General features: G+C 40.9%; 1 protein-coding gene across 13 annotated transcripts in view; it reads left to right on the plus strand.

Moving 5' to 3' along the window:
• The window catches only part of dnm1a (dynamin 1a), a 63,799-nt gene that overhangs the window by 6,404 nt on the left and 31,434 nt on the right, over positions 1-25,961 (plus strand). For 8 of the 13 annotated variants that reach the window (XR_004020722.1, XR_004020721.1, XM_030743312.1 and 5 more), the window contains exons 2-16: positions 4,264-4,337; positions 6,416-6,565; positions 6,759-6,962; positions 7,219-7,317; positions 8,298-8,458; positions 8,565-8,707; positions 8,846-8,981; positions 10,884-10,951; positions 12,222-12,360; positions 17,046-17,132; positions 19,140-19,210; positions 19,301-19,352; positions 20,033-20,044; positions 21,895-21,924; positions 22,239-22,352. Coding sequence is in view for 11 of the 13 variants with exons in the window: in XM_030743312.1 (XP_030599172.1) it covers positions 4,264-4,337; positions 6,416-6,565; positions 6,759-6,962; positions 7,219-7,317; positions 8,298-8,458; positions 8,565-8,707; positions 8,846-8,981; positions 10,884-10,951; positions 12,222-12,360; positions 17,046-17,132; positions 19,140-19,210; positions 19,301-19,352; positions 20,033-20,044; positions 21,895-21,924; positions 22,239-22,352 (1,540 nt within the window). In the remaining 2 variants the exon portion in view is untranslated. The remainder of the gene's footprint in view (positions 1-4,263; positions 4,338-6,415; positions 6,566-6,758; positions 6,963-7,218; positions 7,318-8,297; positions 8,459-8,564; positions 8,708-8,845; positions 8,982-10,883; positions 10,952-12,221; positions 12,361-17,045; positions 17,133-19,139; positions 19,211-19,300; positions 19,353-20,032; positions 20,045-21,894; positions 21,925-22,238; positions 22,353-25,961) is intronic. The other 5 variants (XM_030743317.1, XM_030743318.1, XM_030743316.1 and 2 more) reach the window with 2 other exon arrangements.

A 25,961-nucleotide genomic window follows, 5' to 3' on the forward strand; every position in this document is an offset into this window, starting at 1 on the left:
GTCTGACTGTGTCTGGGAATCGGAAGTGAGGTGACGCACTTACTGAGAGCAACAGAGCGGCATATTGAGCTGAAGTTACTGGAAATGTTACAGTGAATTTTAGAGAGGATCTATAACATATAGGAGACACAGAAAAACAACAAGAAAAATGTGAGAAAAGAAAAAATAAACCCACTTTGAATAAATACCACATGCTCCCTCTTGAGAGCTGTAGTTGCTGACGTATTGTTAGGAAAACAGGTATGTTATTATATATTATGTAATTTTTTTTTTTTAAGTGGATCTTTTTTTTTTTAAGTGTAGATCCGACTGATAAACAGTCGGGTCTACACGTGGGAATAGACCATCTGTGTGCATGTGTGCACTCATCCTTGCATCTATTTGTACACCACTGAAAGTGTAGATTTTATTACAAAAAAAGCAATGAGTCACTACTCCACAGCAGCTGGCGCTTACTAGCTGTGTGTGGGTAGGCTTATTTGTGTGTGTTTGCGCACAGCATCAAATGATGGAACCCGAATGCCTCCAAAAGTTGAATAAATAAGTCCCCTTCCTATGAGTTTCTTTGAATCTAAAAATACATTCAGTCTGATTGATTTGCTGCATGCTGCTCAGCTGTAACAGACACACTCAGTGTGACCTCCTTTGACCTCCTCCTGAGCCAGCGGCTTGCATGAGTGCAGTCCTCATCTTCACGCATGCTCACACGCCTTCCTCCTCCTGTATCTGCTCACAGTGATTCGTTTTGATGGTTTTAGAGCATTGTATAATATATATATACTGGTTAATGAAACAGGACAATGATCTGAAGCACAGCAGCAAATCTACAACAGAATGGCTGAAAAAGAAAAGAATGGAAGTGTTGCAGTGGCTCAAAGTCCAGACAAAACTTCCTGCACAACAATGAGAGAGACTGATGAAGTCTCTCAGCTTCAAGCTGAAGGTGCTTCTACAAGATATTGAATCTACACACACAGATAGTTAGACAGGTCCATCTATCAATCCACTGAACTGAAGAATATTACCTAATAATGAACTGTTCTTCCCAGATACACTGTTAGGACTCAGAGTCCTCAGTGCACTTGTAGTGTAGGTGAGTGCTTGCTGAAGATATTTTCCTGTAACTTAATACAGATGATGTATCTGTCTGTATCCTACCTCTCTTCCTGTCGTAAAAAACAAATTCTAAGCGTCAGCTTGATTTCTTTTAAAAAACAAATTGTGGTGAGGCGATTATGTCAGTACATTTGGCAGTCACAACTGTTTTCATCCCCCACCTCACTGTGGGGGATAAAAGAGAAGAGGGTTGGGGCAGGTGGGGCTGATGTCCTCTCTGAAGAGGAGTTAGATGATGAGTGAATTTAGAAATGGGGATGTACATAGTGTTTCCAGGGATGTGACCGTTTCCTTGGCAATGTAGAGTAAATGTGGGTGTCTGGGAGTGAGTGGGAGAGAGAGGAAGGCCTGCAGTTAAGACCATCTGTCTGGTAGGCAGGTAGAACAAAGGACAGACACACTTACAGTGGAGGATAACAGATAGAGCGATCAGGGTTTGCTTTGTTCTACAAGGCACTGACAGAACAGCAGACACTGAAGCAGCACTCAGAATGAAGCTCCCTGCTGCTGCTGTGCTCACAGTAGCAGCTGCTGCTAATAAGCAAGCAGCTTTCCATGTCTTTGTTGACAGTTGCACAGTCAAAGCTTGCTGATCATAGTCTGCCCCCCATGCATTAGGAAACATGCTGGGTTAAGACAGACCGATCTGCAGAACTCAGCACCCTTCAAGAGATTATCACACACACTTCAGTCTTTCAGATAGGTGCACTTTCATGGAAGATAAAAAATATTGCACCATTTTAAACAATTTCTTGTTTTTCTTGTTTCTTGTTTTTGATCAATTTGAGGGCACTTTGGTATTAATTCTTTGCTTATTGTCGTAAAATGTTATGTTGCTATGTGCCAGACTGTTTGTTGGCCAGTTACCAGTCATAAGAGAACAACAAGTGTTGTTTTCTTTCTTTTTTTTATTTAATTAGTGATCTTAAAGGTGATGGTAGGCACAGTTTTAGCACAGAGACATCAGACTAATGTTTTTCTGTAGCATCCCTACATTTTATTTGTCCTTTCCTTTTAAAGTATAATGCACATATTGCAACATATTGTTCACTGTGTCCAAGTGATTGTTGAATTTTTTAATAAATGCAGCTCAGATCTGATTAACTGTCATCTCATGACTCCAAACTGCCTCAGGCTTTGCCTCAGGTTCAAACAGAGGCCTCATCTATTTCTTATGAATGTTATTCAGTTGCCTAATGCTGACCTCTCATCAGAGCTGCATCTTGTAATTTGAAAACCTTTTGTAGTTTTTCAGCTGAATGCATAATTGCATATCTGTCATTAAGCTGCAGTAAATTCAAATACCTCTCAGCTCAAACTGTTGGATAGAAAACTAGTGCGCCTGTCCTTAACAGCCTCTTGCTATCACTCACCTCGCATCACTGAGAAATTAGTGTCACATCAGCTGAGGCGCACAGTGTCAGAGGCGAATTGATGCTGATGTTGCATCTGAATAGCTCCAGAAAAAAAAGGATTTTGTGCAAAGGAAAGCACAACTGGCTGACAGGCAGTCATCTGGATGAGCTGTTGTATGCACACAATCAGATACACATGATCAATGTCAGTAACTGCATGTAAAACCCCTTAATTTGAATGGGCTCATACAATTCATACGTCAGTTCAATTATCAGAAATATAAACAGGCATATCAAACTGTTTCATTTTTTCCTTTGTCTCCAGTTCTATAAGCCATGTTTGGAGGTGTTTGGTTAAAATAGATTGATCCTTAAAAAATATAAAACATCAAAACACACAAAACTAAATCAGTGTCAATTTGTGGAGCACATTTTCACTGTCACTTGTTGTTCCATGTAGTAAATATTTGTCACAATAGTAATCCAACTCTTGAAAATCAGTATTGCCAAAGGACTGTTAAAATTATCCATCCATCCATCCATCCATCCATTCTATCTGATGGCCACCAGATGGCGATATCTGTGGTTGCAAAAAGACTTCCAGTCCTATAGAAGTCTATGGGAAAACATCTCTCTGTCTTGACTTCTGTAAAAGCTTTGCTGCTGAGTTTATGGACTCAGTCACTCGTTTTGGGTCATACTGAATAAAAAAAAAATTTAATCTGTTCTGGTCATACCATGTTTCAAAATTGAGGATTACATGTGGCATAAAATAGCATGCTCATTGGATAACACCTTGTCAATCACAAGTCATTAGCCAATGAGCGTGTGGTTTCACAGATTATGTCAGACAATGAAAAAATGCTCGTTTTGAGGCTTCAAAACAGGACTTCAGAAACCAATGCATGGACACCTATCTTTTATACAACCTGTGGTTGTAACATGGCGTGAACAATTCTCTACCCATTCACTAGCTATCTTGGCTCCTTATTTATAAAATGTGGTCACCAGACTCAAGCCAATCATCTTTAGACTGTACAAGGAAAACACCAGCCACAGCTGGGTATCTGCGCTTTCCAGTTAGCATATTCTTGCTCACACAATGAAGATCTTTTTATGAAAGCAAAGAAACTGCTAGGTGGACAAACCAAGGAACATGAAAATATCAGTTTGGAATCTGTGACAGATTTTCTTTTTTCCCCTGCAGCTATTTTTCAAATATTTCATATGACTGATTAAAAATTTAGAAAAGGGACTAACTGGTAATGGAATAGGTCTTTGTCACAGGTGTATTCTAACATGTATTTGTGATATATCACTTGAAACTTGACCTGTATTTTATTGTATTTTACTGTATTTCCTGCTGTATTGGTCACAAATCTGATTCCTGCAGAAAACAGCTAAATGGCCTGGTGGGACCACGGCTGTGGTGTGAGATTTGTTGTTATATGCATGCGCACGCATGCACGCACACACACACACACACACACACACACACACACACACACACACACACACACACACACACAGAGTCTCTTTCACACATTTACACTTGCACATTTTCTCTTCTCTCTGCACAGATTTCTTGAGGGAATAGTTCAAAGTCTCATTATTTTCATTCACTGGCTCACGTTCTTTTGTTTTGTTGTCGTCACATGACATGACATAAAGTTTCAGTTTTCTGAATGGATTTGTTTGACGGCACAGTGAATGTGTTTTATTATTTTAGTCCATCTGCACTGTGGTTACTTTCACTGACTGTCATCTCTGCCATCCATCTGTTGTGTTGCAGGGATTTCCTTCCCCGTGGCTCTGGCATTGTGACCCGCCGTCCTCTGGTCCTGCAGCTGATGAACGCTCCCACAGGTAAAACTTTGAAATTCTTGTCACCCACACAGTGGGGTATGTTATATATACAGATGATCGGGCAGCTTGTCCTTGTGCATTTTATTGGGAACTGCGCAATATGTTTGGAAAGGTATTTTCATTAGCTGGTGATTTGGAAAGAGCCAGGGAACTAATGATGATTGTAACTGTTTTTTGTGTATAATGCACAGAAAAAATAAAATATTTGAACATATAAATATATGCATATACATAGTATATGGTTTCAGGAAGATGCAGTCAGGAAGATGCAGTCAGGAAGATGCATGATAGTCTATTTCTGTTTGATATGTCAGGGGTGATTTGTGACAGAATGAAAGCAGCAAAAGTGAAAGGGAAGGTTTAGAAGAGAGTAGTAAAACCTGCTTTGATTTATGGCTTGGAGACTGTGGGAAAAGTGGCAAAAACACTGGAGGCCGAACTGGAGGTGGAAATGATGAAGATGTTAAGATTTTCATTGGGAGTGACCAGGATGGACAAGATCAGAAAGGAGTACATCAGAGGGACAGCTCAGGTTGAGCTGTTTGGAGACAAAGTTAGAGAGGCAAGGCTGAGATTTTAGATGTGCAGAGAGGGGATAATGGATATATTGGACAAAGAAAGTTGAATATGGAGCTGACGGGACTGGAGTGACAGAGGGGAATGCAAAGGATATGGTGTGATGGAGGCTGATGATCTTCTGTGGCAACCCCTAAAGTGAGCATCTGAAAGAAGAAGATGCAGTTGTAGTAGTGTCTTGCAGTGCTAGTGGCAATGGTATGACACACTAAAAAAAAAAAAAAGATATCCTTGAATATCCAGTAAAATGTGCAGAAGTGTGGGGCCCTTTCCTTTGCTGTGCAACTTTGTTTTTCATTTGTAAATGTGTAACTCCTCATGTGGGGGATCTCATGTGGCATTTTCAAAGATGGGTTTGGTCTGAAAAATCATTGCTGTTGCGGCTGGTGTCATAAACAGTCTCCTGCTGTCTGGGCTAGAACTGCAGGAGCTCTCATGTGAAGATGTCAGATTGTGAGCACAGACTGAAAGTGAAGTTGATTATCTCCGTGAGGTCACCCTGAGGTGTCTGAAGGGATTTTTTTTTTTAAGGCAAACATGGCTTTGCACAGTCTTGTCACTTAAGGTTAAAAGGAAAGTTTTTAATTACTTCTGTTCTTTTAAATGCTTCATAATTTCATGAAGCCAGCATCTAGTGGCCACTGGATGAACTGCAGCTTAGTTCACTTCACAGATCGTTTTACATCAAACATCTTTGTGTCAACACAGAAAATCCAGCTGCCTAAGGGGGACCTAAGGCTCCCTCCTCCTGCTCTTCAGACACACGAGTATCCTTCTTGGCCACAGAGCAAACCTTCAATCTTCTCTCATAGTGTTTATGTCCTGAAAATGTAGCTGGCATAACATCCTCAGTTATTTTATTATTTGCTGTTGATCCTTCCTGGATGGAGACAAGAGTTGGGAAATTAGTGCCGCTTTTATCCCAATAACCCCTTACCCAGCTAGCCCCAGCTCCTGTAATCTAATAAGACCCCTTTCCTCAGGGGTAAACCATCCCTGGACATCTATCATTCATCTCTATAGACTTGTGACGACAGCGTCCTCATGTTACCATAGTTACATGTTATTTTATTGATTCAGGCTCTAGCAGAGAGCATTTCCTCACAGCTTAGTCATGGTGTGAATCAGAAATTATTCTGCGTTAATCTAAAATAAATACACAGTCATGGAGGCTGGATTACTTCATGAGATGAGCCCTAATTGAGTTAATTAACAGTTTTTATGTGTCTTTAGCCCCATCCACATATAAAGGAACTCACTTGTCACACATTACTTTGCAGCTGAGCGTTGGTCACAATAATGGACATTACAAATCTCTCACGCATTTCCCACTTTAAAAAAAAAAAAATCATGTTAAACAGGTAAGATTGGGCTAAATTCAGGTTTTCTCTCTTTACTGTCATTTCCGTTTACTGTCTTTGGTTTCTACCTCACCTAATTGTCTTCCAATTTCCTGTGACGTTACTTTCATTTATTTCTCTCCTTTTGCTGTTTCTTTGCAGAGTACGCTGAGTTCCTCCACTGTAAGGGTAAAAAGTTCACAGATTTTGATGAGGTCCGGCAGGAGATCGAGGCAGAGACTGATCGCGTGACCGGAGCCAATAAGGGAATCTCCCCCGTGCCCATCAACCTGCGTGTTTACTCTCCTCACGGTGAGTCTGACACAGCTTTTTTTCCACACGTATTGCTAGATTGGGATGATTTTTCTTAGATTATTCTGCAGTTGCGTTAGGTGAAGATTTTATCTGCGTGTAGAGCATCAATAAGTTTGTTAAGAACTGTATATCTTCTGAGTTTGCTCTGTGTTTTCTTAGTCTCTCTCTGCCCACCGTTTTTTTCTCACAGTGCTGAACCTGACGCTGGTGGACCTGCCAGGGATGACCAAGGTGCCGGTGGGTGACCAGCCTGCAGACATTGAGTCTCAGATCAGAGACATGCTAATGCAGTTTGTCACCAAGGAGAATTGCCTGATGCTGGCCGTCTCCCCAGCTAACTCTGACCTGGCCAACTCTGACGCTTTAAAGATTGCCAAAGAGGTCGACCCTCAGGGTGAGTGTATGCACACACACATACACACACACACACACACACAAAGACAGTTTACATAAATGTAAAGAAACTAGTGAAGAAAAATCTTATAATGTTTCTGTTTTACTTGTAATAGTTTTTTAAACTCATTGTTCCAACTTACACACCAGTATTCAGTGTTTTTTTTTTATTCCTCTTTATATCATCCTAGTTATTTCTATTCAGATATATATGATTAAATATATTATTAATTTGGTGTGACTGTGTGTGCATGTAGGCTTAAGGACTATTGGTGTGATCACCAAGCTGGACCTGATGGATGAGGGGACCGATGCTAAAGATATTCTGGAGAACAAGCTGCTTCCACTCAGGAGGGGTGAGTAATACCTGGACAAAACACTCACACAGAAGTAGTACCTTTCCTGTCTTAGGTCTGTCACAATGACACTCTGTTTCCCCCTTGTGGTAATAACGAGGCAGATCTTACTCAAAGCTGTTAAATTCTTCAACATCTGCAACAAGGAATAGAAACAGGATAGCGGGATGTGGGGAGGGTGTGTAAGAAATCAAAAGACAGACAAAGGGGTGACAAAGGGGCAAATAGGAAAAAAAAACACTGTCTTGGAAAATAACTTGCATGTAATTTGTGAGCTGCCCTTTATTGCTATGTGCTGATGTGGTGCTTTTCTTTTCCATTTGCACTTGGTTAAAACCCAGGCATGTGCTTTTGAATATTTTCCATTTCCTTTGTTTTTTCTATGTTTTTCCCCCTCCTCCCTTCTTTTTCTCTCCGTCTGTCTAACTATGTGGATATGCACATTTACAAGGCTGCTGGCTCACAGTTGCCTTACTTATAGAGCATGAAACAGCTTTTAACTGAGTGATGCATGAGGTAGCTTAACTGGAGGTGAAACGGGATCCTTGTGACCTAACCTCTCCTGGTTGTTTCTACGTATTTTTTTTTCTCTCTCTGTCTTAAAAAGAAGAACATATCCAGAAATTTGTTCTTTCTTTCTGTTTTTGTGCAAATCCGCCTCCCTTGTTTTCGCTTCTTCTGTCTATATTCTTTTAAGTTTTTGGTTCAAGGTCTCTTAAAATGCTGTTTAAACATTTTTGAACACATGTGAAGCGGTTGGGTCCTGGAGGGGCTGTTCAAACTTGAGGTCAAACAGAGAAAATAAGAACCCAGAAATATTCATTGTTGCTCTAACACAAGTCTGCATTATCTTCCAGACAAATTACAATACCCATTCTCCAAAATGTCAGGAAGTGATAAAAGGAGTTGAATGCTTTTCTCTAAATCTGTCAGTGTTTTAGGGTTTATTGTGAATCTGGGGCTCCTATCTGCTTGTCCAGGTTACATCGGTGTGGTGAATAGAAGCCAGAAGGACATAGACGGAAAGAAGGACATTAATGCCGCTATGGCTGCTGAGAGGAAGTTCTTTCTCTCCCACCCTGCATATAGACACCTGGCTGACCGAATGGGAACTCCCTACCTCCAGAAAATCCTCAATCAGGTGTGCAAAAACATGTCTGCAGTAAACCCATTCTTGTGTTTTCCAGCAACACTAGTTCAACTTTCCAGTGGCCTAATTCTGATATTCTGACCTTTGACCTGCACAGCAACTGACCAACCACATCCGGGACACCCTGCCAAATCTGCGGGCCAAGCTGCAGAGTCAGCTTCTGTCCATCGAAAAGGAGGTGGAGGAATACAAGAACTTCAGACCTGACGATCCGTCTCGCAAAACCAAGGCTCTCCTCCAGTGAGTATACACACACATACACACACACACACACACACACACACACACACACACACACACACACACACACACACACACACACACACACACACACACACACAAAGACAAAAATGTTAATATCTGCATCTTTTCCCGTAGGATGGTGCAGCAGTTCTCGGTGGACTTTGAAAAATGTATAGAGGGTTCTGGGGACCAGATCGACACAGCCGAGCTTTCAGGCGGTGCCAGGATCAATCGCATCTTTCATGAACGCTTCCCTTTCGAACTGGTCAAGGTCTGTGTCTGCTAGATTTTGAGAAAATGTGTGTCAGTAGGTTTGTTATCCCCTGGGAAGCCATTAGATTAAATAGTACTCCTCCTTCTCATGACTTCACAAGATGTCCTTAAAAAAAAAAAGAAAAAGGAAAAGGAAGCTGCCAGGTAGTCTAAATGCAAAACTGTGCAAAAGTCTTAAGCCACCTCTCATTTCTTTGTATTATGCTGGGAAAATGGGAAATAGGTGCCGTGATTTGTTGAAACACACGCAAACATACATGGAAATACAACGTATAAGCAAAAAACAGAATGTGTACAATTCTAACAAGCTTGAAAGTCAATATTTGGTATGACCACCTTTATTTACACAGCCTGAACTCTCTTTCTTGTCATTTCTTTAAGCAGTCTCAGTAATATTTCTCCGGGCTTCTTGAAGGACATTCAAAGCTCTTCTTTGGATGTTGGCTGCCTTTTGTTCTGTTCTCTATCAAGATGATCCTGAAATTTTTATACTGCTGCCAATCCGAAGCTTTCCAGATTGCACGGTGGATCTGATGTACTTTTCTGCATTCACAATTCTATCAAGATCCTCACTTGTCAACACTGGCTCATCCCTTGACTTAGGTGTCTTTTTAATGCTCAAATGATTCATAGGTCAGTGTTAAGTGGATTAACAAATAAGAAACATTCCTCTGAAAATGGTCTGGACTGAAAATGAGTGAAAAAGCAGCCAATGTCCAAAGAAAGACTTTGCAAGACCTCCAGAAAGCCTGGACAACTGTTGCTCAAGACCACTTTTTAAAAAGTACAAGAAAGCCTGGCTCTTTGGAAGCAAAATATAAAGAAATGGCTCAACTCAGTAAATCAAATAAACAACTTGGGGTGGCTAGTAATGTAAGTCAGCTGCATATTTCCTTTGTTTGGCAGATGTAGTTTGGTAGAAAAAAAGTAGGTCTTATATTAAACTTCTCCCAAATGTACCACAAAGCAAGTGCCGCTTAGTTGCTGTATTTTAGGAGAAAGCAGTCATCTTTACAGCTGATGTCTCCAAACCTGGGCAACTCACTCCAAATCAATCTAGACTGACTATATATTCATTCATTTTGGGGTGAACGGTCCATGTAATAGTTCCATGTTTGCATTTAAGACAGTGCAGAAAGAAAAATGTCCTAAAGTCAAGTTTCTCTCAGTCTCTTTAAATCATGACATTTCTCCCCCAAATGGTCCTGCTTTCCTCGCCTCAAGGAAGAGTCTGAGCTTCTCGACTCTGACATCTCCCACCTTACCTCCCACACCGTTTCCCTCACTCCGTCACCATTTCCATCCACTTTTAAACCCTCCCCCTCGTCTTCTCTGTCAACCTTTCACCTTATATTAATCCAAAGACTGGCTTCCCCTCATCCACCTCCTTCGATCTCCTTCTCACTAAGCCTTTCCTCACTCCTCTGTCTGGTCTGTTTTGCTTACCCTTCTCTGCCCCCCCCCCCCCCCCCCTTTCATCCAAGCCCTCTCCTCTGTCCTTTCTCACCCTCCCTTTGAGGATATAAAACTTACTGTCTGTAACCAGTGTTGCAAAAAAAAAAAAAAAGTCCTGTTGGTTTCCCACTGAGGAAAAAAAAGAGCAGGTTTCTTCCTAACCAGAAAACCATCAGTGCCTGCCAGATGCATTAGAAGTCACAGCGGGTAGCTGGAAGTCAATTCATCATTATGTTTTACTTGCATATAGTGCATGCTTCAAATATTAAATTTGAGTAAAAGCAGGGAAGAATGTGGCATTGCAGTAAATATAAAATGGAGATACTTGGACAAACATATTAAAAACAGATGTCAACAAGGAAAGAAAGAGTGCACTGTGTTAGGGAGAATCTAATGTCAGCATGCGCATGTTTAGTAACTCCTCCTTTCTTTGTCTGCTTTACAGATGGAGTTTGATGAGAAAGAACTCCGCAAGGAAATCAGCTACGCTATCAAGAACATTCACGGCATCAGGCACGTCCCACCCTCCACCCTTCCCTCTCTCTTTCTCTGCTTCACCTCCCTCCATCTCTTTGTCTCAGTCGCCTCTCCTGCATCTAACCTCCTTTCTAATCCGAGCCAGCAGACCCAAATTGAGGGCTCTGTTGCACATTGAGGTTATACAGTATACTTAAGCAGTGTATTTGGAACAGGTACAGCAGGTGACTGCTGGGTACACTCCTTCATGCTGATATAGTGGATTCCTCATCTGTGTAGTTGGAGCAGTCCTGTACCTTATTTCTGGTATGTGTGTCCCCCTGTCCTTGGCCCCTCTTCCTGTTTGTGAATGGATGATGTCCATGTTCAGTGTCTTCTGTATCATCCATCAGTTTTGATTTTTTTTTTTGTCAAAATCAAACAATAGTATACAGTAAATCTTATGGGTTTGTGAATTTAGGATGTGAGCTGTCTTCCATATGTGTTTGTGAAACATAAATAAGCTGTACAAAGAAATGTGGGATTTCTGTGCCTTCTAGTTTCTACTTAATTTTACCAGACTGACAGTTTGTTCATGTGTGTGTCTCTAAAATACCAGCTCGATGTTTGCCAGGATGTAAAACCTAGATAAAATTGGATGTTGTTAGCATCTTGATATAAAATCAAGGAATGTTTATGGTTGCAGCATGTTTAAAAAAACCCCAGAGCTGAGTAAGGAACTGTATATATTATAGGACAAAAGATCAAAATTCAGGACTTATTAAGAAAAGCTGTAAAAAGCCTGTAAGATAATATGTAGAATACAAAAAAATATATCAAGCTAGACCAAAATAAGAAACAAAATAAATCTGAAAAACCAAAATGTAAATTTCAGCATTTAGTTATTTGGGTAAAAAAGGTGTAATTGGTTGCTTTGAACAATAATTAGATTTATTTTACGTCTGGGTTCATGCATATGCAGTGTTTAACAAATTCATCAGAGCACCACCCAGTTTAATGTTTATGCCACAGATGCCCTAAAGTAACAGTACTGATAATTAACAAAAATCATTTTTTTTATGTTCCTGTAATGTTAATCCACCAACAAGCTATTTAATCAAATGATATTTTTACTATTGAAATATAATTATTGTTGTTATTCATGAAATTTTACTGTTTGGGGGCAAAGATCAGAAATGGAGGGTAAATTTTTATAATTAACACTCTTCTCTCTACCCAACCCTTTTTATTCCTTCTCCTTTCTTTCTTTCCATCACTCCGCCTCGTGTCTTTCGGCCCTGTGGCTGGTTCTCTCTGTGTCGGGCAGAACTGGCCTCTTCACGCCGGACATGGCCTTTGAGACCATTGTGAAAAGGCAGATTGGGAAGATTAAAGAGCCTTGCACCAAATGTGTGGACATGGTCATTTCTGAGCTAGTCATTACGGTTAGGCAGTGTACCAAGAAGGTAAAAAAATAAAAGCTAACAATGGGTAGCACTTTTTTCTTGCTTTTCACCCTTTCACAAAGTCCCTCTGCTGTTCACTCCCTTTCTACTGTAACCACCCGGCTCCCTCCAGCCCTCGTTGTTGCTGGACAGCGGGGGGGAAACCTGGAGTGGCCGGGTGGGCTGCTGTATGCCCGCCTGCCTGCCTACCATACTGTAGTACTGCGGATGGGTTTGGCTGGACAGGCTGGCTGTGGTAGATGGTTGTGCTGATGAAACAGAGTGGGGAAGCTGAGTGGTCATCAGAATACGGTTGCCTTTGAATGATAACAGTAGTGATGCTCGGAGCTCAAAAATATCATGAGGGCCAGTTGTCTTATTTCTGCTTCAGAACTTTGAGTACAGCGCTCTTTCCACCTTCTCTTGTACACAAAGAGAAACACGTATGCATAAAATCAAGTCTTTCAATTAGAATATCTGGCAAACATATTGGATGACCTCAGTATCCAGACTTTCTCGTGTGAGATTGCAGCCGTGCACCTGCAGCTGACAGGAGCCGTGACAATTACTGCTTAACTTCACGCCTCAGGGGCTACATTCTGAGCGTAAGATGAGAGTAAGTGGAGCCAAAGGAAAGAGCAGTAATCTTTATCCATGAGGATCCACTGTAACCAAACAATTTCAACGGCGGCTCGGCTGCAGCAACACAACAGGGATGATAAATATTATGATTAGCCTCCCTCTGGAAGTCAGAGGAGAGATGGGTGGAGAAGGCTTTGACACCAGGAGAGATCAGGCTGTCTTGGCCGAACGTTGGGGTGCACAGCTGCAGTCTCGCGGTGCATAGCTTGGAGTTTTTGGCTGGCAGAGTTGTGCAGGCTGGGAGCTCTTTCTGTTTCTCTTTTGCTTCCTTCCTCTTATTTATTCATAGAGAGAGGCTCCAGCACTGCCCTGTTTTAGAATGGCTTTAGGGGAAACCAAATGTCTCACTTGCATTTTCTTCCCTCTGTGCTGTTTATCCTTCCACCCACCCATCCACACGCCCCCTCTCGTCTTTGCCATCTTCAATCTGTTCTTCTGCTTCATCTCCAATTTACACCTGCCTCATCTCTTTACTGCCCCTCTCCCTCACCATCTGTTTTCATGGCTTTCTTTTAAATTTCGCTCATCTCTTTACTGTCTCTTCTTTTATCTCCACTTACAACGCTTCATTCGATTCTTTTAACTCTCCTCTTTCCCCAACTATTGCTTCCATTTTTCTTTCTTTCCTGCTCCTTCCTCTCTCTCTCTTTCTCTCGTACCGCCTGCCTATCTCCACAGGACGGGGCTATTCACCCCTGACCTGGCTTTTGAAGCCATAGTGAAAAAGCAGATCCAAAAGCTGAAGGAACCCACACTGAAGTGTATAGATATGGTAGTGAGTGAACTCACCTCCACCATACAGAAGTGTAGCCAAAAGGTAAAATCCTAAAGAGAACCAAGCCACTTTCACTATCTCTGTTAATCTTACAGGTAAGGGCAGACTGATACCCGGAGATTTTTTCACCAGTAGTTTATATTTAGAGATGTATCAGAGACAAACAGTATTAAATACTGATATGTTTTGTATGTATATTTTGTATGTGAAAAAGAACATCTTATATAGTATATTTATCAGTTACAAGGGGTGATATCGCTTCTGAATTCATGTGAATTTTGCAGCAAATTAGCTGTATTTAATTTTCAAAGGGAAAGATTTTATCTTCAAAGTGAGGACTTAGGTAACACTTCTAAAATAGTGCTAATGCTAAATTGTAAGCTAATGTTATGTGAAGACTGTGCATAAAGAGCTACAGCACTGTGCAAAAGTCTTGAACCACCAAAATAGGTGCAGGGATTTATTGAAACGTGCAAACCATGAGAGGCCTCCACTGTGTTTTACAGATCACTGTAGACACTCACTGTTGTCTCAGGTGCCACTTCTTCTTTTGTCTTCCACTTTTTGAGGTCACACTGTACACCACGCCAAGGTTTTGTCTAATAGCTTTTTGGGAATCATTTTGTTGATGCAAAAAATGCTATTTATTTCTGTTAAACTGTGTTATCTTTGGCATTTTTTATGTTTATGCGACAAACTGCTAGTAACCAATTGCCAGAAGATACAAGGTACAAGGACTGGACTGAAAATGAGTGGAAAAGCCAAAGTCCAAAGAACAAGACCGCTTTAAAAAAATTACAAAAGAATCTGACTGCTTGGAAAGAAAATATAAAGAAATGAGGGGTGGCTCTAGACTTTAGCACAGGACTGTCAGACCAATGATAGATTTGAGAGTACTAAGTAAAATTATCATATTATTTCTTATAAAGAATCAATAAAATTAGATTATTGACTCTTTGGAGCATTAGACTCTTTCTAATTTCTCTTTTTTTTCTTGCAGTTTGTCTCATTGAATATTCTTTAATCCTTGAACAAAAATTCTTTGAGTCTCAGATAAAAGTAATTTTTGAGGGGCATTTTGAGATGAATCTGCAAGGCCTGATGCTCCAGACACATCAGATGTGCTAACATTATCAGTTAGACTTTTAACATGATAAACTTTACATCTCTGATTAAAAAAGGTACTTTTCTTATAAAAAAAAAAAAAACAGGATATTTTTAAGTGACACAAATAAGCTGAACAGTAATGTATATAACCTGAGCAGCAATAAATGCCCAGCAATGTTTCAAAAAAAAAATTATTAAGAATTTATGTAAGTTTTGTTCACATTTAAAATAGCCCAAGTGTACAGTGATTCGAAACAGCCAGCAATTATCAGTCTGTCCTTACTCCAGATGTAACCTCCTAACCTGCATTTTAATGAAACTTTCTTTGTCATTTGTCTTTTGTCAGTTATAACTGGCCTAATATTGACCACCAAGCACACCGCATGTTAGAGAACTTTCTTTCACGGTTGCTTTCACAATGTCTAAAAACCATTTGACTTAACTGGATTAAAATCATACTTTTATGTCTTTGTCAGTATGGTTTAATATACTGGAGTGACTGGTTGTGTAGTTCCACTCATTGACTAACCGACATGATTTGAGCGTCTCTTTATTTCTTCTTTCGTTTCTCTCTCGTCCTCTCCATCCTGTTGTCCTGTAAACCTTTGAATCGCTGCTTCCTCGCTAAGCGACTGACCAGCGCAGAGTAGCAGTGCGACCTCCTTTGGATTTCTCTTCACCGCCACACTTTTATCATGATTTCACTTTCAGAGACATACTGTGTCAAAAAGATACTGTAATGTAATAGCCAGTGTTTGGAAAAATCCACAAAGGGGTCAGTTTGAAGTCTTCCTACACCACCTTCCTCCCCCTCCTTGCTTCTTTGCATTGCATGTCAGCCTGAATCAAAGTGAGTGCCTCTGCCTGATGCCTTTCTGAACATGTTTTTGAATCCAATTTTTTTTTTCTCCACTGTTGTGTTTCTGTTTCTTTTGAAATCACTGAATGCAGCAGCAGATTTTCACAGATTGTGTCTGTCGTCAAGTTGCCTTGCATCTTTCTAGCTGCACAAATTGTGCTCCACTGAGTTGCTTCGATATCGCACGCGTACGCTTTAGGTCTAGTTTCATGGTTTTCATAACTTTCCACTGTTGGTATAAAAACTGTGAAATGCTCCTCATCAAAACAATTTGCATTCATAGCGGCACAGTGGTGACATTGTTAGTAGCCTCTGCCTTCTAAATCCAGCCAAGATAGTTTTACTCATAAAACCAAATATCACAAATATGCTTCAGTCTCTACAGCTACAGTTTGGATGAGCAAAAACTAAAAAAAAAACTTTAGATGTAGATGTTGTGTGACGTTGAACTCTTTGAGTACTGAGTGTTGCTCTTGCGCACAGCTGCAGCATGTGGAGAAATGGAAAGGGTGAGCTGTGCAATAGTCACCCGTCCATTTCAAACACTGGCATAAATTAACGCTGACATTCATCTGCATATTTTGACAAATCATTATTTAAAGCATCCATTCTTTATGGGTGTCATCTGCTCTCTAATTGGACCAAACCCAGAAGGCACTAAATAAACTCGCAAATCACGGAAGAGGCCTACCTACTCACCTACTCACCCTCCAAACCAGTCGGGCAGAAATGAAAGATGTATTGTAACTTGCACGAACGTGGCGCGTATCTTTCTTTCTTGTGCTGCGATTTTGCTTTTTCCCCCTCTTTCCTCACACTTCTCCAAATGTGCTTGTGTCACATTGGAGACTCACCAGTGTCTGTGTTCGTGGGTTTGCAATGAGCTCATGGAAAAAAGACCCACAGTGTGCTGGGAAAAGAAAAATTTTCTGCCAGGAACATTGTTTATTCTGTGTTTGTGGTGAAAAAAAAAATCCACAGACTTTGCTCTATTCTCTTGCATTTTTACGCACTCGGAACAAATACACATTTGGCACGTAAAATTTAATCTAACACAAGTCCACCCACTTGTCAGGGTGTGCAGTGACTAGAGCTGAGTCTGGGATAAACCCAGACCCCTCAAACATACCACATTTAATTGTGTTTCTGTAACGTATTTTGTTGTATTGTGGAACTGTGTGCTGTGATTCTGTGAGATAAATTTGTTTTGTTTTTTTTTGTTTACTGAATCTTGTATATTGATGTGTGACAGTGTGTGCATGTGTTGGGATGTGCGTTTTTTTTTTTTTTTGGCTACTTACCTGCTGTTTTCTGTGCTCACAGCTGGCTCAGTACCCCATGCTGAGGGAGGAGATGGAGAGAATTGTCACTCAGCACATCAGAGACAGAGAAAGTCGTACTAAAGGACAGGTAAAACACACAAAATATGGTTTGAAGCATGGGGGATTTTGGGATGGTGTAGAATGGGGTACGTTTGTGGAAAACAATGATAAGAATTATTTGTTTTGTCACTTTTTAAATCAGTGTGCATCGTGGTGTATGCACAAATTTGTATTTTTTCTATATACTAATGATCATATTGTGATGTTTTAGGAAGTAAAGCGGTTTGCTGTCTCTTTACGTTGTGATATCTTGCTCTTATGAAGGAGGGGCGCAGTGCTTTTTACGTGTCTGTTTCCAACTAGTTTCCATATCTGTAAACCATTTTCAATTACAAGCTGCACCTACTTATTGATTTAATTTGATTTCATACTATTTTTTTTATGGAGAATATAATTATCTGCAACACAGAAAGTATTACTGCAGACCCCCCCCCCCCCAAAAAAAAAAAAGAAGATGGTAACAGTTTTATTTTTTTAAGTGTGGCTGTTTAATTTTATGGACTGCACTTTGTAGCCTTGTTGACCACTCAAAGTGCTTTAGACTACAAGTCATATTTACAGCTACATACTTTGCCCTGCTATAGATTCAATAGGGTGCTGGAAAGATTCCTCTGAGATTTTGGTCCATAATGACATGATAGCATCACACTGTTGTTGGCTGTAGATCCACAGTGGCTGTTCTGTACACTGTGGTCAGTGAGGGATAGACACGGTCACCAACAGTACTTAGGCTGTGGAGTTTATACGATGCTCAGTGGGAACTATGGGGCCCAAAGTGCGCTTCATACCATTACACCATGTGGGATGGATCCATGCTTTCATTTATGCCAAATTCTGTCCCTCCTTCCGAATGCTGCAGCAGAACTCGAGACTCATCGCCAGACAACTTTGTTACACTCTTTGGTTGTACCAATTGTGGGAATTGCAGCCTCAGTTTCCCTGAGCATCCGGTGCGGTCTTCTGTTGCTGTAACCCCGCTGCTTCAAGGTCCGACATTTTGTGCATTAAGAGATGCTCTTCTGTGTAACTTGGTTGTCACAGTTGGTTATCTGAGTTACTGTTCTGTGCCTATCAGCTTAAAGCAGTCTGGCTATTCTCCTCTGACCTCTGGCATCAACAATGCGTTTTCGTCCAGAGAACTGCTGCTCACTGCATATTTTCTGTTTTTTGGATCATTCTCTGTAAACCCTGAAGACGGCTGTGTGGGAAAATCCCAGCAGATCAGCAGCTTCTGAAAAACTCAGACGAGCCTGTCTGGAACCAATAACCGTGCCATTTTCAAAGTCACTTAAATCACCTTTCTTTTCCATTTTGATGCTCAATTTGAACTTCAGCAGGTCCTCTCGACCGTGTCTACATGCCTAAATACATTCAGTCGCTGTCATGAGATTGGCTGATCAGATATTTGCAGTAACAAGCAGTTTCACATGTGCGTCTAACAAAGTGACCAGTGAGTGTAGAATCACGAGTTAACCTAACATGCATGCCTTTGGAAGGAAGCTCTGATGAAAAGCACACAAGAATGGGGAGAACATGCAAACTCCACACAGAAAGGTCCCAGCTGGGGAACCTTCTCACTGTCAGGTGACAGTGCAACCTCTGTGCCACTGTGTCACTTAATTTCTTTGAAAATTTCCCTTAAAATTAGGACATTCTCACATGTGTAAATGCATGTGAGGCTCCAGGTATTTATCAAAGCCAGATGAAGGAATCTAACAGCCACCTGCGGACAACAAACAGATTTTTAGTATCCCAAATTACATTCAGAGACATCTGGATGACATATTGTAAAATTCAGTCTGTGTGTTTACAACACACTCTCTGTGACAGTAAAGATTATTCAGATTAGCTGTGGATAATTGAAAAATGGTAACTTAAAAGTAGTCCAGATTTAGTTAATTGAGTCAAGCTGAATACGTCTGAAAATGAAAGGTGCTGAAAAGGAAGAAGTTGGGGACCACTTCTCTACAATATGATCGATTAATGTAAAACATATGACAGGTAACTGACAACATCTCTGACTCTCTTTTTTTAGGTGTTGCTGTTGATAGACATTGAGCTGTCCTATATGAACACTAACCATGAGGACTTCATTGGATTTGCCAAGTAAGTTTAGAAATCTGCTGCTGCTACAGTGGAAATTCTTAACTGTTTAAGGCCAGAGTACAGTATCCTCCGATGTGTCTTGTTGTGCAGTGCCCAGCAGAGGATCAACCAAATGAACAAGAAGAAAACAGCCGGGAATCAGGTACTCTGATCACTACCAGGCAGACATGCGCTCTATAGACCTGCTTTAGGCCACTTTGAGCTACAGTAACACGATGATTCCACGTCTGCAAATATGTTTTTTCTGTTGGCAAGCAATGTGCCATCTGAACTTCATGAAGTTTTACCCTAAGGCTTCATTCTGTTAGCACTCAGCTCTTTGTTTTTGCTCATGGTAAATGCTGCACAGCTATACAGTCTATGGTTACAATGGGCAGCAATCCATGGATTATACAATGCCTTAGCCCCGTGCTGCTCTTGTACATGTTACACAGTAATGGACAACACTTGTCTGGTCATGAAACAACTTGTCCTCTTGGTGAAAACCACAATAGCTCCTGTGGTTTAAAGCTTTAAAGACAACAACAGTTATTATCTTCACAACCAACAGAAAGCCTTCTAACTAAAAAGTAGTGCAGCACATTAGTTTAATGACTACATAAATATGTAGTCATTAAAATTACAATAATAGCTGTTAGATGACTTTGCTTTTAGGTTTTTTAAAATTGATTTCCTATCCATTTTTCTTTTACTTTTCACACATTTTAATTCTATTCTTCTTCTTCTTCTCTTTGTGTTCTAGTATCTGTCATTTTGTTGCCTCAAGTTTCTTCTTTTTCTGTTTTGCTTTCTTTCCTCCCTTCCTCCTTCTCTCTGTTTCAGGATGAAATCATGGTGAGTAGTGTGAGTGTGTGATTCTGTGCATGTCTGCAGGTGAGCATTCATATGTTTGAGCTCACGCTGTATGTCAGGATTTTTGTGTTTATATGTGTTTAAACATGTATGCCTTTTATGCATTTTAGACTGTAACTAATAGTGGATACCCGAGTGTGTGTGAGTGTGTGTTTGTGTGTGTGTGCATGTGCGTGTGGATGCCTGTGTGTGAAGTAACTTTCAGAGTAAGTACTGGTAGATTGGCGAGTGGCTATAGTGGGAGATGCTTGGCTGCTTCCCTCTCCTCTCTTCTTCAGCTCTGTCCTGCCTGCAGACACACGTGCAAACACACAGTTACATTTCAGGATTGTAAATATTCTGTTAAAAAAAAAAAAACTGCTTTACACATAAAGAGAATTGTGCTGATGTTTTTTTGTGTCAACCTTACATGGATTTTTCAGAAAGATCCAATTTTGAGATATTCAGTGTGGCTTTGGCTCTGCAGTTGATTTGCTTTGGCAGTAAATACATGTGCCCCCACCCCAGATGTAGCTACATGAAGAGGAAGTCATAGATCTAAAGAAGCAGAGTAAAGAACAAAGAAGAAAGAGTTTAAGAAAAAAAATTTGATAAATATTTTTACTGAAAATATTGATCCAACGAGTCAGACCGCTGTCTTCTTCTTGCATCCCTCCGCTCCTTCCAAATTCAAAGTAACAGACGGCCACAAGAGATGAATACCTGCAGACATATGGCACCTCCACAGTTGTCACCACAACCACAGAGAGGAGGGTGAAAGGTTAGGGCTACATAGTGAGAAAAGTGGTGAACTTTACATCCTGTTTATAGATGGATGTCACTGGACCTTAAAGACCCCAAAGCTTCAGTGTTGCCCCGACTGCCATACAGTGAACTATAGGACTGACCCCTTGAAACATAAAAGTACAGACTCAACGTTAAAAATGTTGATGGAAGAGATAATGGAAAGCACCACTGTTTCTTAGATAATCTCTCAAATATTGCAAATCCTTTACAGGCTGCTAAGTTATACTTAAAGCTGAGCAAACGTTATGGTAAATCCTCGTTCTAAGAATTTTTATATACATCATACAGATTAGGTATTAATTATTTAATAGATTGAGAGACTTTTTTTTATAAATGTCCAGCAAGTCCAGCATATAAAACTTGTGATAGTGTGGGCTTTTAAACACCAACATTACAGTGACAAAACCTATAAGTGTTGACTCTGTAACCACCGGCTGATTGGTTATAGATTATTAGACTGTTTCTCTGGGCTGTGGAGCCCCATTGTTGTCCAGAAACTATTAAAAGAACATTGCTTCTTATCATGATGATTGATAGTGGACCAAAGCCACAGATCAATCCATCTAGCCTTTTTTTGATTAATAAATGTGATCCTTTTAAGGATTTACATTGTCAGTAGGTAAGGGGCAGGCTATAGATTTTCTTATTCTGCCTTATTCTTTAAATGAAATGCATTGTTTTCAAAAAATGACCTCCCTTAGAAAGCAAACTGCTGTGCTGCTTACTTTATGTAAAAAGGAACTGAGCTGAATCTAAGTCAGATACAGATATGTCCTTCTCAGATAATGAATCTGCTGCTTTCATTTGCAAAGCACATAACCTACAGTATGTATCCCTTGTATTTCACTGCATGATCTTCAAAAGGTGACATGAGCCACTGCAGCCTCCTTATTTCCCTTGTCCCCACCCTGCTTGCTGTCCCCTTGCTGCCACCCCAGCAGCCAGCTGTAACATGCTGGTAATTGACCAGTCGTGTGTACTTGGCCTCTTGCTAAATGCCCTACGCTGGCATAGCTTTGTAATATTCTCTCCACATTCTCATTCAGCCGGAGAGAGGAGTTAACGATCGGTTCAAGGTAAATAACTTGCACATCATCGTACTGTATGTGTATAGTGACTGTAAAGTGGAGGGAATGAAATACAAGAGAGTTGAGGAGAAAGCGAGTGCGAGGAGTGTGTTGGTGGCTTAGCTGAGGTTTTTTTTTTTATTTTCTTCATTCACTTCTGCTGTGTAGGTAGGCCTACATACATATGTGGTAAATATAAAGGTTGATGAATGTAATATTAGGTTTGAGAAATGTGTAGAAGGTTAATGAGATTCAGCTCCTCTTTGTTGTTTACAATCCTTTTCCCTTCTGGCTGTTTGTCTGTGTATCCATCTGTTTCTCAGGTGATCAGAAAGGGCTGGCTGACCATTAATAACATCGGCATCATGAAAGGAGGGGCCAAGGAGTACTGGTTTGTCCTCACCGCCGAGTCTCTGTCCTGGTACAAGGATGATGAGGTGAGAAAAAGTTCACGCAAAATCACTCATGTGCAGGCAGTCACGCACTCTGGTTGTTGTGCATTTGCATGTTTTTGTTTTTGCACACTTGTTTGCGGTCTGAGCTGCAGACGAGATGACTGAATCATCTGCCTGAAGCATCAGCCAGCTCCTCTGTAGTGCCGTCCAAAGAAAAATGCAGCATAAGAGATTCATAAAAGCATGTGACGCTAAACTAAAGTACTTGTTGCAGTGATGAATAAGACTTTGTTTTGAAAGGGAAACAAAGGGGTAAATGTCATCAGTTTACAGGGTACTTTGAAGGATTATTGCTTATTTATTCAAAGTTAAACCTGACTGACACTCGATTTTGAAGGCTCAGATCAATATTTGAAAATCTAATGATGATGATCTGAGAAATTGTTGGGTTTTTCTGTGTGTTTTAACTATAATATAGGTGACAGTTTTTTTAAAGTTGAAAAATAAACTTGATAGTGCCCCCTGATGGATAAACAGTGTAATGTCCACCACAGATGAACACAGATTTGATACTTATGGGCCAATTTATATGCTGACACTGATTTTTCTATGTTTAGCAAATGTCAAACACGTCAGCCCCTCAGTTTATTGGTGCACTTCATTTTGACAAGACTTTGGGTTTTGGTGCTTTAGTAAATTAGGAAAAAGCATGTTTGAAAAGTTTTTTGACATTTTCTCATCGGTGAAATGTGATCATGCCCCACGTAATCTTATGATCTGAGTCATACTGCATTAAACTATGAAATTACATTTTACTGTTGCGGTTTTTCTGCGTCTTTACTGCACAATCTGACAGAATTTTATTGGGAGCTGAGTGTTTATTCTCCATGTCCCAGTCCAAAATTCATTCCCGACTCATTCCACTGAACGCTGTGACTGTTGGTCAGCGTTATCTTCTGCACGCTGATGCGATTCACTCCGACATGCCTTGTTACTGGACTGACTGGTCAAAGTGGTGTCCCATGATGCTTTGCAGAACTATTAGGAGCTAGCCACAGTCTCGCTGTCTCCATGCCTTAGCCGCAGCCTCTGTGCTCGCTGACATCAGGCTGTGTGTGTGTGTGTGTGTGTGTGTGTGTGTGTGTGTGTGTGTGTGTGTGTGTGTGTGTGTGTGTGTGTGTGTGTGTGTGTAGGACTGAGCAGACCTTTCTAAAAAGTCAGGACCCCACAGCATGTCAGACATCGAAGCTGGCACACACATGTGCATACCAGAGCCCTTGGATTGCCCTGTTCCTAATTACACAAACACACACACACACACACACACACACACACACACACACACACACACACACACACACACACACACACACACATACACACACACACACACACACACACACACACACACACACACACAAGCTGCTTCTAATAAACATACTTTATTTCAAAGAAGGGGCACAAAGCGAGAGGGGGACTGGATTGTAGGGGTGGACGCAGGAGTGTCTCTCGTTAGCTGGTTAGCAGCAGGAGTAACAAGGACCATGTGAAGAGAGAAAGTGGGGAGAAGAGGTAGCACATTTGGGGGAGGCAAAGAGGTGGAAGGGCTGGTATGGTACATTACATCCTGCCTTTCTACCTTTTCCCTCCTTCTTTCTCACAGACATCCTCATAAGTTGATCCCAAAAAAAAAAACAAAGAACACTTTGTCATCCTTTCCTCCCTTCTTTCTTTCTGTCACAGTCTTTACTTGTCACAATCTCCTTTTTTATTTCTCTCCCCTCCCTCCATCTGTTGCTTCTCTCTTATACTGTATATTTATTTGAACATGGAACTGTGAGGGCACATGGAGACCTAAAACCAACAATGTGTGCTGACGTTACAGCTCAGCTTAGCGCTGAGGCTGTAGCTGTACCCTAGATGTTAAAAAAAATGAAGAGAAAAAAAAGAGACTTTCCATTATGTTTTATATCCACACTTAACATTTTTACATAGGCCAATCACACACTTAGAGTACTCCTGAGGAATTATGCTGTGCACCTGGGTGGAGACCTGCCAAAACACTTTTTTTATGTTTAGTTTCAGGAAAAACAAAGTGCATGCAGAAAAATCCAGTTTTTGTGCACCGTTTTCATCTATGTTCATTTAAATGTTTTCTGCACCAACTTGCAAAACAGCACACTGTCGTTTTATTGGTGGTGCCGCTTGTCATGGGGAAAACCCTCGCCATAGTCTGGCAACGCACACACACACACACACACACACACACACACCACCCCCAGACACTAATAATAACTTTTGACCCAAGTAGTGGTGCCAGGACGTTTTGGTTAATGTGTGTATGTGTGCATGCAGGGCAGGGGTGTGTGTGTGTGTGTGTGTGTGCGCGCGCGTGTGTGTACTCTTAGAAGCCTTCTGGTCTGTATTACCACAGGACATGCCAGTTCTTTGAATCAGGCTGCTCTAAAGCTTAAAGCTTCCCAAAGCAGAGTGAAAGTGATGGAGAGGAGCCATAAATTGAGAAAAAATGGTTGTAAAGAAACTCTCTCTCTCTCTCTCTCTCTCTCTCTCTATATATATATATATATATATATATATATATATATATATATATATATATATATATATATATATATATACATACATATATATATATATATACACCATTTGTAGCACATGTGAAAGCTGTGAATTCTTAAAATAAATCCATGTTTTTACACATGCATGTGATAACAGCAATTTCACATTCACAATAGCATGAATGCACATGCACATGGATTGGCTTGTACTCATTTGCCTTTCTTTAGTGCCTGTTTTAACTTTGGGTGCCCTTTTTCTGTGTGTGTGTGTGTGTGTGTGTGTGTGTGTGCGCGCGCTTGTGTATGTGTGTGTGCAGCCACTGTGCATGTGTGTGTCTGCCTGGGTTTCCCTGCTCCTGCTGGAAAGCTGCCAGAAAGCCAGACTCTCCTGGTGATCCCAGCTGTAAACATCCTGGGGGGGAAACAGCAGACCGCTGCTTTCAGCACACTCACTAGTAACATGTCTGCTTTATGGTGATCATGTGTGTGTATGTGAGTGCACGCATGTGGCCTTTTGCTTTGTGCATTAGGAGTGTGTGTGTGTGTGTGTGTGTGTGTGTGTGTGTGTGTGTGTGTGTGTGTGTGTGTGTGTGTGTGTGTGTAGAGATATATATAAATGCATACACTTGTGTGCTTGGTGGCAGGCAGGGCTGTAAATGGAAACAGGTTGGTTTTGTGGTGTTCATTCCTGAAGACGATGCTCTTTGATGAGGCACCGTGTGAACGTCTCTTTGCTTCGGTGTGTTTGCGAGGGAGACGGGGTTCGAAGCAGTACACTGTGGGTACACTTTATCAAAGACAGGCAGGCCCAAAGGTAAACTGTGGCCCCAGAGAAGAACTGGGAAAGACAACATAATAGCATACAAGGCAAGGGGGAGGGAGGATCTAGCTTGTAACTAAACTTGTAACTTTTCACATGACATCACCTATAAATATTAAAACCCACAAACAATATTCTGTCTTCTTTTTTTTGGAGGGGGGGGGGGGGGGGGGGGGGGGGCTATACAAAGACTCATAAAAAAAAAAAGTGAACTGACAATGACAGAGTGGCTGCTCTTTCAAACATTTTTGT

This window comes from Archocentrus centrarchus, chromosome 12 (genome assembly GCF_007364275.1).
Source record: "Archocentrus centrarchus isolate MPI-CPG fArcCen1 chromosome 12, fArcCen1, whole genome shotgun sequence".
NCBI lineage: Eukaryota > Metazoa > Chordata > Actinopteri > Cichliformes > Cichlidae > Archocentrus > Archocentrus centrarchus.